General features: G+C 38.7%; 1 protein-coding gene across 4 annotated transcripts in view; it reads right to left on the bottom strand.

Moving 5' to 3' along the window:
* USP54 (ubiquitin specific peptidase 54) overlaps positions 1-17006 on the bottom strand; it is an 80597-nt gene that overhangs the window by 28093 nt on the left and 35498 nt on the right. For 2 of the 4 annotated variants that reach the window (XM_081105401.1, XM_081105403.1), the window contains exons 8-14: positions 15831-15980; positions 13671-13839; positions 11932-12102; positions 8634-8765; positions 8089-8469; positions 7438-7669; positions 1811-1935 (exon numbers count right to left, since the gene is read on the bottom strand). In XM_081105401.1, the coding sequence (XP_080961527.1) occupies positions 1811-1935; positions 7438-7669; positions 8089-8469; positions 8634-8765; positions 11932-12102; positions 13671-13839; positions 15831-15980 (1360 nt within the window). The remainder of the gene's footprint in view (positions 1-1810; positions 1936-7437; positions 7670-8088; positions 8470-8633; positions 8766-11931; positions 12103-13670; positions 13840-15830; positions 15981-17006) is intronic. The other 2 variants (XM_081105402.1, XM_081105404.1) reach the window with 1 other exon arrangement.

Here is a 17006-nt window from a genome sequence, read left to right as displayed (position 1 = left end):
GGGAGCACTGCTCAGCCAGAGGCCAGAGTGACAGTTGGCGAGCACAGCGGTGCTGCAGTGGCAGTGGCGGGAGCCTTTCCTGCCTCTGCAGCAGACCGACATCCCCCAAGGCTCCTGGACTGCAAAAGGACGCAGGCCGGGCTAAGGCCGCACCCCCTCAGTGCATGAATGTCGCGCACCGGGTCTCTAGTAATAATAATAAAAAACATTTATTGAGTGTTTTGTAACAACATGACAAATAACATTTGTTGAGCATTTACTATAACAGTGCACAGTTTTAAGCACTTTTACATATAGTATTCCATTTAATTCTCACAACAAACTATGAGGTAAATACTATTACTGCCCACATTTTAGGAATGAAGAAACTAAGTCAAAAAGAGGGTAAATAATTGCCCAAGGTAACACTGATGGTAAATGGTAGAATGAATTAAAGTCAAGCAAGTCAAATTCATAATCCATGCTCTTAACCATTAGGGAGCATTCTCTACCACATGGTGTCACTGATACATTGGGAAGCTTCGAGCAAGTCAATTCCGCATCCTTACTTTCTACCTTCTCTTTAATGAGTTTGTAAAATGTCCACAGTAGTAAAAATTTAATTTTATCAGTGTTCATAGATCTAAAGGATGTTCATGCTATATTTAGTGAAAAATCAAAATAACAGATTAATAGCTATAGTATGACTTCATTTTATTTTTTTAAGAAACAGTAGTAATAAACTTAATTATATACTTATATTAGCATAGAGAAAGATGTAGAGAGATAGATACCATAATCATATCACTGGTACCCTGAATTTGAAAAGGCAATGGGCAGGTTACTGAATCGTTGGATCAATTTTACTTATGTAATTTTTTACAAGAGTGATCAGGCCTAGCTAGTTTGGCTCAGTGGATAGAGCGTTGGCCCGTTGGCCTGAAGGGTCCCGGGTTCAATTCCAGTCAAGGGCACATGCCTGGTTTGCAGACTCGAACCCCAATAGGGGGCATGCAGGAGGCAGCCAATCAATGATTCTTTCTCATCACTGATGTCTCTTTCTCTCTCCTTATTCCTTCCTCATTTGGACTGGGTCTCTACTTAAGTGAAATATGCACTAGAAGTATATGTGTGTTGTGAGAGAAATGTAAAAAGGAGCTAAAACCTATGATTACCTCAAATCTCTATCTGAAACTCCAGTATTCCCTTATCTTCAGATTTTGACTTGTTAAAATGCTAGTTATTCTTAGAGAAAGCATATTTTAAACTATTTTCAGTCACTTATATTTAATATGAGGGAGTCACATCATTCCTTCAGAGCTTGTTTTGAGGAATAGGGAGCATGAGGAAACAAGGCAACTCAAGAAGGAAAGAGAACAAGGGTACTGCACAGGGTATGGAGGCAGGGGTAAGGGTAGGTTTGACCTACTTATTTCTCAGTTTTGTCCACAGTCTACATGTCCCCCTGTGTTATCTCAATTCATAGTACTAAACAATAAGAAATACATTCCCAAGAAGCTGCCTCTACACCAAGGAAAGCCCTAGACTTATTTTTCTGCGGAATGCAGATACTACTGACACCATTCACCAAATTTCTGTTCCTTCTTGCTCCCACAAGGGGTCTTTCCAAGGTAGAAAGAAACAATCAGGCAAGCTGTGATAAACCAAAAATAGATCATCCAAAGCAGCTCAAATGCCTCCACATTTACATTCTGATGGAATACTCAAAGTGTAATTGTCTTCTAATTTCATATGTTCTCAGGTAAGGCTGTTTCCCAAATAAAATTGGCAGACAAATCAAGTCCTCCAAATCCATTGTCCTTTTGCTTACCTGATAGGGGCTGATTCTTTGTCCAGACACTCCTAGAGTCCGCCTCCAGGATGCTACTGCTGTGAGATTTTGGGATGTGACGCCAGGAAGGTGCCAACCCAGCTGATCTCTTAGCACTTGGATCCCTTCAAAAGAGAAACTAGAGTCTAGTGAAAGCAGTAGAAGAGTGATAACTAGCAACTTTCTTAGGACAAAATTCCCTCAAAAAACCAACAAATTATTGAATTAGTGTAATTAAAGTATCTGCTAAACTATTTCTGAAAAAAATGAAATACTCACTTATTCCCCATCTTATTTCACCTCAATCCCATTTTGTGCATCTAGCACAAACCTTATTTAATGAATTAATAAACATATGCTCTAATATGGATTGCCTTCTTCTTTCTTATTCCTTTGTAACATATTCTCATGAGTAAAACTGAACAAGGTTTGCCTAGCTGGTGTGACTCAGTGGCTGGGCATTGACCTATGAGCCAGGAGATTGTGGTTCAATTCCTGGTCAGTGCATATCCCCGGATTGTGGGCTCAGTCCCCAGTGTGGAGCATGCAGGAGGCAACTAATCAATGATTCTCTCTCATCATTGATGTTTCTATCTCTCTATCCCTCTCTCTTCCTCTTTGAAATCAATAAACATATATTTTATATATATATATATATATATAAACATATATATATGTGCGTGTGTGTGTGTGTTTATATATATTATATATATATAATAAAAACCCAGTGGCCCTAATGCCATAATGACCAAATACGGGTCACCAGGAGGCTGCATGCGCGGTGAGGCACGTGCGGGTGGGTGAGGCTGCGTGCACAGCGAGGCATGCATGGGTGGGCGGAGATTTGACTCTGGGTCTCGCAGCGCAGCAGGACTTGTCTCACAGCGTGGCGGTGTCTGGGGTCCCGGGTCTCGGGCGATTTCCTGCAGGTCTTGGTCTCACGCAATTTCGCACACAGGGTCACTAATATATATGTATATATTAAAAAAAACTGAACAGGGTCCAGTGGACAGAGAAGAGCAGTGGGAAAGTATGAGGATGTGGTTATCACCCCTGCAGAAGATATAATCACTCCTTTCAAAGTTGTTGTACTGTTAGGAAACTTGCCTCTGTGACAACTCAGTAAAAACAATATATAGAGAGCTAAAATTTATAAAGCAAACTGGGCCCTATGGACAAGATGCAAGGGCACTATTTATTTTTATTTATTGATTTTTAGAGAGAGTTATGCATTCATTGGTTGATGCTTGTATGTGCCCTGAGTGGGGACTGAACTTGCAACCTTGGCATATCAGGACGATGTTCTAACCAACTGAGCTACGCAGCCAATGAGCAATATTAAATTGTCATTGTTACCTTATGTAATTATGAATATGATTGGCTTTATAAAACACAGGGTCCCCCAAAAGCAAGAACCTATCCTAAAATGAAAGGCAAGAATAAGTAACAATTGGGTTTTATCTCTGATCTTAGGACTCTATAAGTTTTGATTCACTAATCCATTTTTTATTAAAAATTATTTACTAAACAATTATTTTATACATAATACTTTAAAAGTTGTCTCTCCTACCACATCTTAGGACACAAAGTAAGTCTTAACAAATTCAAAAAGATTGAAATCATATCAAGCATCTTCTTGGATAACAGTGGCATGAAACTACACATCAATTACAATAAAAGAAACTCAAAAATATTCAAACACATGGAGACGAAATAGTACATGATTAAACAATGCATGGGTTACCAATGAGATCAAAGAAGAAATAAAAAACTTCCTGGAAACAAATGAAAACAAACACACAACAAACCAAAAATCTATGGGATACAGTAAAAGCAGTCCTGAAAGGGAAGTTCATAGCATTACAGGCCTATCTTAAAAAACAAGAAAAATCTCAAGTAAACAATCTAACCCTACAACTAAAAGAACTAGAAAAAAAAATATGAGAAAAGCTCAGAGTAAGTAGAAGGAAGAAAAGATTAGAGCGGAAATAAATAACATAGAGACTAAAAAAAACCCCAACAATACAAAAGATCAACAAAACCAAGAGCTGGTTCTTTGAAAAGATAAACAAGATGAACTGTTAGCCAGACTCATTAAGAAATAAAGAGCCGAAACCGGTTTGGCTCAGTGGATAGAGCGTCGGCCTGCGGACTGAGAGGTCCCAGGTTCGGTTCTGGTCAAGGGCATGTACCTGGGTTGCGGGCATATCCCCAGTGGGGGATGTGCAGGAGGCAGCTGATCGATGTTTCTCTCTCATCGATGTTTCTAAATCTCTATCTCTTTCCCTTCCTCTCTGTAAAAAATCAATAAAATATATTTTAAAAAAAAAAAGAAAGAAAGAAATAAAGAGAGAAGACTCAAATAAAATCAGAAATGAAAGAGGTAAAGTAACAACTGACATCATAGAAATACAAAGGATTGTAAAAAAAAATACTATGAGCAACTATATGCCAATAATTGGACAGTCTGGGTGAAATGGACAAATTCTTAGAAGCATACACTCTTCCAAAACTGAATCAGGAAGAATTAGAAAACGTGAATGTACTAATAACAACTAATGAAATTGAAGCAATAATAATAAAATAAAATAACTCCCAGTAAACAAAAGTCCTGGACCAGATGGCTTCACAGGTGATTTTTACCAAACAGTCAAAGAAGACCTAACCCCTATCCTTCTCAAAGTATTCCAAAAAATTAAAGAGGAAGGAAGACTTCTAAACCCTTTTTACGATGCCAGCATTATCCTAATTCCAAAACCAGACAAAGATACTACACAGAAAGAAATTATAGGCCAATATCCCTGATGAACATAAATGCTAAAATCCTCAACAAAATATTAGCAAATCACATCTAGCAACACATTAAAAAGATCATACAATGGGACCAAGTGGGATTTATGCTGGGGATGTAGTCAAATCACAAATCAATAAATTTGATACATCACATACATAAAATGAAGGATAAAAATCACACGATCATATCTATAGACACAAAAAAGAAGCAGTTGACAGAATCCAGCACCCGTTTTTGATAAAAACTCTTAGCAAGGTGGGAATAGAGGGATCATAGTTCAATATAATAAAAATCATATATGAAAAACCTACAGCCAGCATCATACTCAATGGGCAAAAACTAAAAGTGTTTCTCTTAAGCTCAGGAACAAAACAGGGATATTCGCTTTCTCCACTCTTATGCAACATAGTGCTGGAAGTCCTAGCCATAGTGATCAGAGAAGAAGAAAAAAATAAAACACATCCAAATTGGAAAGGAGGAAGTAGAACTGTCATTATTCATAGATGACATGATATTGTATATAGAAAACCCTAAAGACTCCACCAAAAAAACTACTACATTTAAAAAATTTGCCAAAGTATCAGGGTACAAAATTAATATTCAGAAATCGGTAGCATTTTATACACCAATAATGAATTCTCAGAAAGAGAAACCAAGAAAACAATCCAATTACTATTGCAACAACAATGAAAATAAGGTACACCTAGGAATAAACTTAACCAAGGAGGTAAAAGACCTGTACTCGGAAAATTACAGGTCACTAAAAAAAGAAATAGAGGAAGATATAAACAAGTGGACTCATATACTGTTTTCGTGGATTGGAAGGATCAACATCATTAAAATGTCAATGCTACCCAAAGTAATCTATAGATTCAAAGTAATCCCTATTAAAATACCAATGGTATATTTCACAGATCTAGAACAAACACTCCAAAAATTTATATGGAACAAAAAATACCCCGAATAGCCTCAGCATTCTTTTCTCTTTTTTAAATATATTTTACTGATTTTTTACAGAGAGGAAGGTAGTGGGATAGAGAGTTAGAAACATCGATGAGAGAGAAACATCGATCAGCTGCCTTCTGCACACCCCCCACTGGGGATGTGCCTGCAACCATGGCACATGCCCTTGACCAGAATCGAACCTGGGACCCCTCAGTCCGCAGGCTGATGCTCTATCCACTGAGCCAAACTGGTTAGGGCTAGGCTCAGCATTCTTGAGAGAGAAGAACAAAGTTAGAGGGATCACAATACCCGATATTACACTATACTACAAAGCCAATGTAATCAAAACAGCCTGGTACTGGCACAAGAACAGGCATATAGATCAATGGAACAGAACAGAGAGCCTATAACTAAACCCATGCCTTTATGGTCAATTAATATTTGACAAAGGAGGCAAGAGCATACAATGGAGTAAAAATAGTCTCTTCAATAATGGTGCTGGGAAAATTGGACAGATATATGCAAAAAATGTAACTAGACCAACAACTTATACCATATACAAGAATAAAGTCAAAATGATACAAGACCTAAATGTAAGTCATGAATCCATAAAAATCCTAGAAGAAAACATAGGCAGTAAAATCTCACGGAGTAATTATTTTTGCCGATATGTCTCCAAGAAAAAGGGAAACATAAGAAAAAAAATAAACAAATTGGACTACATCAGACTAAAAAGCTTCTTCACAGCAAAAGAAATCACCAACAAAACAAAAAGGGAACATATGAGAGAACATATTCGCTAGTGATCCATCACATAAGGGGTTAATCTTCAAAATATATAAAGAACTTATATATCTCATGACGCAATCCTACTAAAAAATGGGCAAACGACCTGAACAGACACTTCTCCAAAGAGGTCATACAGATGGGCAATAGACATATGAAAAAATGCTCAAGGTCACTAATCATCAGAGAGATGCAAATAAAAACTACAATGAGGCATCACCGCACACTGGTCAAAATAGCAACTATCAATAAATCAACAAACAACAAGTGCTGGCGAGGATGTGGAGAAAAGGGAACCCTCCTGCACTGCTGGTGGGAATGCAGACTGGTGCAGTCACTGTGGAAAACAGTTTGGAGTTTCCTCAAAAAATTAAAAATGAAACTGCCTTTTGACCCAGCAATCCTACTTCTGGGTACATATCCTAAGAATCCCAAAACACCAATCAGAAAGAATATATGCACCCCTATGTTCATAGAAGCATTATTTACAATAGCCACGATCTGGAAACAGCCCAAGTGCCCTGGCTGTAAAAAAGGAGGAACTCTTACACTTTGAGACAGCATAGATGGACCTGGAGATTATTATTCTAAGCGAAATACACCATTCAGAGAAAGACTAGTATCACATGATCTCACTTATATGTGGAATCTAAAGAAAAAAATAAACTGACAAAATGGGGACTAGAAGCTAATGAATAAATGGAACAGACTAACAGATCTCAGAGGGGAGGGGAGTGGGAAGTGCGGGAAGAGATCAACCCCGATAGCCCCTGGACACAGACAATAATGGGGTGAAGGCCTAGGGGGACGGGAGTAGGGTAAAGAGAGGCAAAGTTGAGAGGGGAGGAAGGGAGAAATGGGGGACATCTGTAATAGAGTCAACAATAAAAATAAAGTAGTCTCTCCTCTCTTCTTTCTCAAATGCCATTGCTCTTTCTCCCAGCAGAGGGGGCTGTTGTCATAGAAGGTTGATAGAGCACAATACTTTGCTTGCCCACAAGATGGTAATAAAATGCCCCCTCTACTTGCCTGAGTTGATAAGCCTCTTGGTGGCTCATACTGCTGCTAGGGACAATGCCGCTATTCAGAGGTCAAACAATACCTGCAGACACTGGAGCTCTCAGGCAGGGCTGCATCCAGGCTGACAGGGCTGCTGCTGTTCCTCTCACTGCTCTCATAGCCAGATTCCATTCGCTGGATTAGGCGTGGGTGCTGCTCTAACAGGTAAGAGCCTGGCCGTGCTGGGCCCCAAGGCTTGTATTGGGGGCTTGGTCCACCAGTTTTAAGGTCGTAAGCAGGTGGCTTGCTTAGGTCATCTGGTGTAAATTCTTTCGCTATCCCGATCAAAGCACAAGTATGAAAAAGGAGGGAGAGTTAGCAGCTGCTTCAAATGAAGACATGACTAACACCTCCCTCCAGCTATTCATTTACTAAAAAAAATTATATCCCAAAAGACCCAACAATGGGGTGAAAATGGACCTTGTCAAGTCTACCAGGAAACCCAGGTTTTTTTAATCTATACTAATAAAAGCATAATATGCTAATTAGACCAGACGTCCTTCAGGATGTTTCTCCATCCTTCTGGATGAAGCCAGGGCTGTGAGGGAAGCCCGGGTCCCGGGTGCCAGAGGGAAGCCAGTGCTGGCAGCCGGGGGAAGGAAGGCCTACTCTTGCACAAATTTCGTGCATCGGGCCTCTAGTACATAAATAAACTTTATTCAAAAGCCCAGTTCTTCCCTAATTATCTCCTCACCTGAATCCTCAGAAAATGGGCTGAGCTGAGTATAGCCACAATGCTTCCTTTTGTCTTTACTAAAAATACTGTCAATATTCAGAGACTCTCGTTTGGGTCTCCATGTTGGACGATACTTGCTAGAAGAACTGGATTTTGACTCACTGCTAGTACTCTCTACTTCCCAGTCATGAGAGTGTAAAAGCAGGTTCTTGGGAGGTTTTCTGTCCATCTGGTCTCCTCCTTTCCCCCCACAGGGAGACCCTAGGTTGGTCTGAGAAGCCAGGGATGGTCTGTTATGGATCATATTGCTGACTGTCTCTTTAAAATCCCTTAGTCTGTTGGTGCTGCTGGATGGTTTAGAGGCATTCCTAGGAGCCTGCTTCTCTTTCAGTGTTTCTCCTAAAAACACAAAGAATGAAACAAATATAAATGTTTAAAGTGCTCATGGATACCAGATCCCAAAGTTAAGAAAGCAAGGAAAGCCCTTTGAGCAGAAAAGAGAAGCCATGGTCTGGAGTGTGACAAGTTTGGATTTAGGAGAGAAGCAATGCAGAGTGGCTTGCCTTCACTGTGGTACCCTGAGGCCTGGGGCTCATCGCCTTTCCTCCTAAGCCGGCCAGAGCTCCTCTTGCGCTCTATCAGCGACCCTTTCTTGGATGTGAGTTTCTGATTACATTCACTATCAGTCAGGTGCCCTAAAAGAAAAAGAAAATGGGGGTAAGCTGGTATCTGAGACTGACCTCCATCCTCTTGAGAAACTAGTCTCCCTTTGGGATTCATGGCAGTGGCACAAATTTAGTGTACCCATGGTTGAAAGCTGAAAGGGCCATGGCTACCTGATTTAAGTGTAGCAGGAATCTCTCAACAGATAAATGCAAAGAAGCTCAAGTAGTTAATGGGAGCTTCCAAATTTACAAGTTTCCTGAGCAATTACCAGTCTCAATCCCACTCATAAATGTTCCCAGTAACCTGAGGGGCCTATTACTTGAAACTTATTAAAAGGTGAAAGTTTTAAAGATTGCATAAAAATGTCATGTACCGATATATTTTCACTCTCATAAGTAGAACACAGAGCTTTCCTTTTACTTATTTAGCAACACATATCAAGTCTAATTTTTATTATATCTGGTATTATCCCAGGTGTTTCAGCCTCTGCTCATAAGAGCTCTGACTGTGTATGGCTTTGAGACCCAGTTCCATACCTTCCTTAAATGTGAGTCATTTAAAAGAACATTTGAACTTTGAATAATTCTCATTCTCAACCCCAACCATGCTTCACCAAAATTGGCAAAACCCAGAGATTATACTTCACAGTTCCTCAATACTAATTGCTGGGAAACCCAGGAGGTCTGGGCTTTTTATGGAACTTGCCTTATTTCATGCCCAGTGTATGTGAATGTACGAGGGTGATTTGACAACAGCAAAGGTCAGATTATAAAGGATATAATCATCTAAGCTGCTGGAGGCCAGAGGTGAATTAAGCAACTGAACTTAATTGGAAGACAGACTTAGAACAATTACTTATTCAGGTATCAGCAATATAATTATATGGCTATATTTTCCAGTGCAATATTTTATTGCTTTTATCTGATCCCTTGCTACCTCTGGACCCATAAGAAGGATTTAAGAAATAAGGAAATCACTTGGAGCTACGAGAACTACAAATACTAAACCAATGGGGATATGTTCCCCTACCCTCAGCCATTCACAAACCTTAATATAAACCTGATTCTCCTGGAAAATATGTTTTATTTATCCTGTGACTTAATTCCTCCATGGTTCACAGTTTCAGAAATATGGTTTTAAAAATATCACATTGCCCTGGCTGGATGGCTAAGTTGGTTAGAGTATCATCCCATGCACCAAAAGGGTGCAGGTTCAAATCCTGGTCAGGGCACATTATCTATGTTGCAGGTTCAATCCCGATCGGGGTGCATACGGGAGGAAACCAATTGATGTCTCTCTCTTTCTCTCTCTCCCTTCCTCTTTCTCTAAAAATCAATAAACAAACCCTCGTGTGAAGACTAAAAAAATAAAATATATCACACTTTGAAGTAGTCATTTGTGCAATATCATCGAAAATATTCAACATGGTCGAAACCGGTTTGGCTCAGTGGATAGAGCGTCGGCCTGCAGACTGAAGAGTCCCAGGTTCGATTCCAGTCAAGGGCATGTACTTGGGTTGTGGGCACATCCCCAGTAGGAGATGTGCAGGAGGCGGCTGATCGATGTTTCTCTCTCATCGATGTTTCTAACGCTCTATCTCTCTCCCTTCCTCTCTGTAAAAAATCAACAAAATATATTTAAAAAAAAAAGAAAGAAAAGAAAATATTCAACATGAATCTGAACAAACCTCTAGGTACAACTACCAACTTACAAAAAACACAGAGCACAAACAAACATGCTAAAGTTTACCATAGGAACATAATCAACAAAATTTAGAATGCAGAATCTATAGGACAAACTGCCTACTTCTTCAACAATAAATTGCAAGAAAAAAACAGAGGAGAAACCTACAGAGTAAAAGAAATTCAAAAGACTCATCAACCCATTGCAATGTGTAGATCTGATTTCAATTCTGAGTCAAGCAAACAAATAAACCATTAAAAAGTTATGATATTTAAAAGAAAATTTGATATTTAAACACTTATTGATTATTTAGAGTTTAAAGGAATCGCTAATATTTTTAACTGCACTAATGGTATGTTTAAAAATTATTTCTTATATTTTAGAGATACATACTAAAATATTTCTGAAAAAAGTGACATGTCTGGGAGTGGGGGAAGTGGGTAGAGGTACAGATAAAACTAGATTGGCCATGAGTTATAATTATTGAAAATAGGTGATGGGTATGTGGAAGAGCAGTATGCTATTCGGTATACTTCTGAATATATTTGAAATTCTCTATTTTTTTTAAAGGCCATGCACAAAATATAAACCCCAATCTGAAGCCATGAGCTCACTAATCCCCAAGTTTCTAAAAGTATGGGCATTTTTCTAAGCCGGTGATGGCGAACCTTTTGAGCTCGGCGTGTCAGCATTTTGAAGAACCCTAACTTAATTCTGGTGCCGTGTCACATATAGAAATTTTTTGATATTTGCAACCATAGTAAAACAAAGACTTATATTTTTTATATTTATTTTATATATTTAAATGCCATTTAACAAAGAAAAATCAACCAAAAAAATGAGTTCGCGTGTCACCTCTGACACACGTGTCATAGGTTCACCATCACTGTTCTAAGCCTTGGGTGATTACCATTTCATCTCAGCAGTCAATTATTCACTGTTCTTCCTTTTATGCCCTGTATTGATTTTTTTCCACTGACACTGGCACACTTTCCGTAGATAAACAAAAAAATTTAAAAATGTTCTATGCATGGAACTCACAACAACAAACAAGCAAGTTTTCATTCTTTTGTGTCTCTGTTCTTCAGGAAGCCTAGCAAGTGATAAGCAGGTACCCCTGCCTATAACACGCCCCTCCACTCAAAGCCCTTAACTTGGGACAAAGCCTGGCATAAGAACCTTATGAGGTACAAGACCACAATAATTTAATGGAGCATTATTAGAAGGGTGGGGATTAAGAGCATAGCAGGGGAAAAGCAGATTTCAGAATAAACAATCACATCAATAATCACATTACAATGGTCCTTACTGATATGCTGCTGTTGACAGGAATATATGCAATGGAACATCATCATTTATTCAGAACAGTGTTGCTTCTTTCGATCCCACTCAATTACCCATGTTCTGTGCCTTCCTCCCTTTGCATGACAAACATTTCTGACTTGCCCCAGTTTCTTTTCCTTGGATACACTCTATGCAGGAACAAGCAGGACCCACTGCATAAGTCCCTACCTGTGTCCCGACTGCTCTGAGACGTGGAATCATTCTCCACATTATAGATGACTGTCCCCTGAGACTCAGAAGAGAAGTGACTGACCACAGACTCATGGTGGGAGTGTTTGTAGGGATAGCTCTCCGTTGAGGAATCTGTTCGAGTATCACTTGAGATGGAGGGCTCCCTCCCTGAGAGAAGGAGGAGACACATAGGCAAAAGTGAGGAAAGAGAGAAGGACAGTGGCAAAGAGGGGCAAAGAGCTGGATGGCAACAAAGATCCGTAAGGCAAGAAAGTCCTAGATGGAACATGAAAAGGATATACCAGAGCCATTCTTCCCAACACCCAACTTCCAGATAACCCAGACACACAAACAATTCTTCCCACTCCTGCCCCTACCTTGCTGAAGCCCTCACTTTGCCTGCCACTGTGAAAAACTTTGGGGCTTTTAGAAAACCTATGGGGGGAAAAGTGGAAGAAAGGAAAAAGGTGTGAAAAATAAAATCTACTTAGATAAAGAGTCCCAGGCTGACCTGGCATATATAACCACTATCCTCTAAGTTTTCTCCTGTACTGTCAGAAATGTCGCTTAAATTTTTTTAATTGACATTATAAGCATTTTTAATATCTCTGAGAAGTTAATAGGGCTGTTATTTATACTTTAGTGTGAATTAGACTACATTTCTCTAAACACCTAGCTAAGATAAGTAGTGGAAATCGGTGTTTGATTGAAGAGAAAAGTAGAGCAAGTTTGGATAGGGTTACAAAGGTGGGAAGAAGCCCAGTTACCAACCAGGATGGAGATACAAAAGGGAAGGAAAAAGAATCCAAAGACAAATGTCTTCTCTTTCAAAATTATACTTAGGGCCAGCCCTAAAAATAGAAATGAAAAAGAACATTTCTTTTTCCTCCTTTTAAGAAATCAAGCCAAAACCACTAGGGCTATATTTCTAATGTATTATGAGCCTCTGTGGGCTAACCTGAGACTAACCATCAAGTGGCAAATTGTTTCTACAGGAAAATATAATTTGGGTTCCAAACAACTGAATTCGAAGTAAACAACTAATTCATAAGCTGAAGAATATCACTACAGCACTTGGCATTTTAAAACAAAAATCTCTTATCCCTAACAATATGACTACCTTTGTAGTAACATATCATTTCTCTTGGTCTTAACTCTCTTAAGTCACTGTTAAATTGCTAGTAAAAAAATCTGTCATCTTTACCAATATTATAAAGTTAAATGCTGAGGTTTCCCTCACAAATTTATTATCAGTCTCAATCAACATAATTTCCCTTGAACTTTTGAACTGGGGCTGCATTGAATACAGGCAACGCATTCGTGGAGGCTGAAGGAAACAAAGCCTGGAGCAAGTTGGGCTTCAGCATGAGTTGGCATTTCCTCTTTTCTCAATGCAGTGGTTCTCAACCTTCCTAATGCCGTGGCCCTTTAATACAGTTTCTCATGTTGTGGTGACCTCCAACCATAAAATTACTTTCGTTGCTACTTCATAACTGTAATTTTGCTACTGTTATGAATCGTAATGTAAATATCTGACATGCAGGATGTATTTAGGCGACCCCTGTGAAAGGGTCGTTTGACCCCCAAAGGGGTCACGACCCACAGGTTGAGAACCGCTGCTCTAATGGGTCCTCTTTCTCCAAGCTGGTTGTGTGCTAGGCTCATGATCAAAAGTCCCAAATATGCAATGATCACATTGGAGAGAGAAAGGGGGAGGTAAGAGCTAGGCTTCTCACCTGAATCTTCACTATCGTAGCACATCCTGCTGTATGACTGGAATTCAACTTGGGGAGGCAGGTCCTGGGTGGACACTGGGGTACCCTGCGGGTCTGCATAAAGCAGCAGCAAAGGCTGGTAATGCCCCTTGATGCATTTGGTCACCACATCCTTCCATTTGGGCCCAATCTGAACCAAAAACAATCAGAAGAACATAATTATATTTCATACCAACAATTCAAAACATAACTTCCTGTCTGTTTCTCTAAAGAAAATAAAAGATGAAAAGACAAGAATTAGGTAAAGAGACACAACAGAGATTTTATAGCTACACTTAATAATTTTTTTTGTTAAATCCTTTTAGAAAGCATTAAAACCCCATACAAGACAGGAATGATGAATAAAATTACTCTTATTCTCATGAAACATCAATTCAGTTGTGAAATATGAATAACAGTTCTCAAAGGTGAATATGCTATGTGAGGGGACATCAGCTGCCTTGGTGATCTTTCCCTTTTCACAGACATCAATTCAAAACCCTTTCTTGAAATTTGCTTTTCTAAAATTTCTCCTAAATATTAAAATCACTTTTAGGAAGTTAAAGAAGAGATAGAAACCCTTTCACAGGCTTCCTTAGAAATAATGACATTCTGTGTCAGTTCACACATGACAGGACATAAAACGTCAAACTGCTTAGGATAGACATCTGGACCTCTCTGCCTTGGCTATGTGCTGGATTCAGTGCTGCCACGGCAGTGGGGAAAGTACCTGAATAGCCATGGAAATAACAACCCAGTCAAATCCTCAAAGTCACCCTCTCTCACACTTAAACTAGTAACAATGTTAGGTGTATTCTTGGAGTCAGATAACTATCATAGTCCTGATTTATAATAGATGTTTAGTAAATTTATAACTGGGTTATCATTATTTTAACTAAAACACATTTATATGCTTCTTATATAATCTTATATAATATCTTATAAGGCATGTAGCATTATTCAAATAAAAATCCTAACTCTGGCTGGTAAGGTCCAAGTGTCATCCGGTATAAATTTGATTCCCAGTCAGGGGGAGGGAGCTGATCGATGTTTCACTCTCACATCAATGTTTCTCTCTCACACCAATATTTCTCTCTCACACCAATATTTCTCTCTCACATCAATGTTTCTCTCTCTCTCTCTCTCAAAATCAATAAAATAAAATAAACAAAAGTTAAAGCTCAAAGAATTTATATGCTGCCCGAAATGACAACAGCAAAAAAGAGATGAAGAAGAGAATTTGACAAAGACTACTATTTGTGGAAGATGCTGCTTAAGGTCCATGGATTGGTGTAGGATGAATAAGTAGTCTCCTAGCTGCTAACCTAATCACAACTGTCTTTCTAACTCATGCAAATCACCTAAACTATTTCATCTGGACTCTGTGGTTTAGAGCAGTGATGGCAAACCTATGACACGTGTGTCAGAGGTGACAGTTGAACTCATTTTTTTGGTTGATTTTTCTTTGTTAAATGGCATTTAAATATATAAAATAAATATCAAAAATATAAGTCTTTGTTTTACTATGGTTGCAAATATCAAAAAATTTCTATATGTGACACAGCACCAGAGTTAAGTTAGGGTTTTTCAAAATGCTGACACACCGAGCTCAAAAGGTTCACCATCACTGACTTAGAGAGTACCAAGTTTCCAGCTTTAAATATCATCATAACCCCATTTTTTCTATGCTATCTCAAAATCATGTTAATTGGTGATAGGGTACTTCAGGGAGCTAACAATCAGATACTATTTTATAGCAGCCTGAGATAAAGTATTACCCACTAATAATTCCAAAATTTGGAATTCTGAACTTGTTGCTATCCTTATAATCTAATCTGATTTACTAGACTGTTGTCGCTCAAATCAATTAATTAACACATTTTAAAAAATAATTTGTCAATATAAATGTTAACTGTGCTGAATGCCATGTGAAGGCATTTAGAGACAACAACAGAAGATATATTCACCCTGTCCTTGAGAAACTTGCCATTTATTGGGGAAGACAAAACTAATACTCTCATAAATCCAATAGATAAGTGATAGACACTAAAATTATGAAAATAAAACATTGAAGATAAATAATTATCCTTAGTTTTTTGTTGCAGTCACCAAACACTTTAAGCAGGGCTTGAATATTCCTACCTCCTTGACATGAGCATCATCAAAATACATCCATTTGCGGATCTTTGTTTGGAAAAAGAATGTAGAATAATGTTTGCCGTAGTAACAGATCATTCCTACTAAGTACAGTTCAGACTGCTTGGCCCGGTCATCTGTCACTCTGAAAAATAGCTGCAGGGAAAGAAGAGAAAGGAAAGAGCCGTGACATAACCCTCTCACATCTGCCAGCAGACTGACTCCATCATTTCTTAAGATACCGACTTGCTTCTCTGCCCATCAGTATAAGATTTTTTTGCTGATCCAATTAGTCATCAGAAATGAACCCAAAAAGGCAAAATGTAGGGAAAAGCAAAATAGTGGCCAATAACTGGTAAGGTGATGATGTTCCCCCATAACTCCCAATAATATTTTCTTGATGGGGCCGATCACAAGAGGAGTCAGAAAAAGTTGACAAACCAAACCAAAACAAAACAAAACAAAAACATTCTCAAGTTTCAAAAGTTATTTATCAGCTGGCACCACAAATATAAATTTCCTGCTGAGTCCCTAAGTAGGGGGTAAGAAAGCCCTTAGGAGAAGCAATACCAGCATTTCAATTCCTACATGTCCAACACTGTCCTAGGTGCAAAGAGACATACAAAGAAAAAAAAATGAAGAAAATTATTCTTGCATGAGGAACTTATTTGGTTGGAAAAACAATCATAAAAATAAAACTAGAACAGTGCAGAATATACTGTAGGCTACAGAATTTTAGAAAAAGGAGATTTTGTTATATATAGCCTACTCATGTCAGAGATTTCTTAGGAAGAAGACCTAAAATAAGATCACAAAGAATTCACTTATTCTCAGTAGTGGTTTAATGAAACTAAAACACAACAATAGGAATCTCCTTAGTCATAATACTATCCCAGAGCAAAACTATGAAAGAAAACCACAGAGTTTCTGGTTCTTCTCTTAAACCAAAGGAAAACCATGGCTGTCCCTGCACCAGGGCATGGAGCTGATGAGGTTAAGCCCCCCGGTGTGACGTCTGTTTCCCTGTGTATTTTCCTAACTAGACCCACGGAAAACCACTAACCCACCAAATTCTCTGCCAAGCTACCTCATTACCTTCTCAACAGATATTGGTTCCTCACTGTGAATTCCGTACTGTAGGACCCAAGCCACCAACTTTCACCTCCGTCACCCCCCCAAGCA

Source organism: Myotis nattereri (genome assembly GCF_964212035.1).
Source record: "Myotis nattereri genome assembly, chromosome: 13".
Taxonomy (NCBI): domain Eukaryota; kingdom Metazoa; phylum Chordata; class Mammalia; order Chiroptera; family Vespertilionidae; genus Myotis; species Myotis nattereri.
This window is presented reverse-complemented; position numbering and strand designations above follow the sequence as displayed.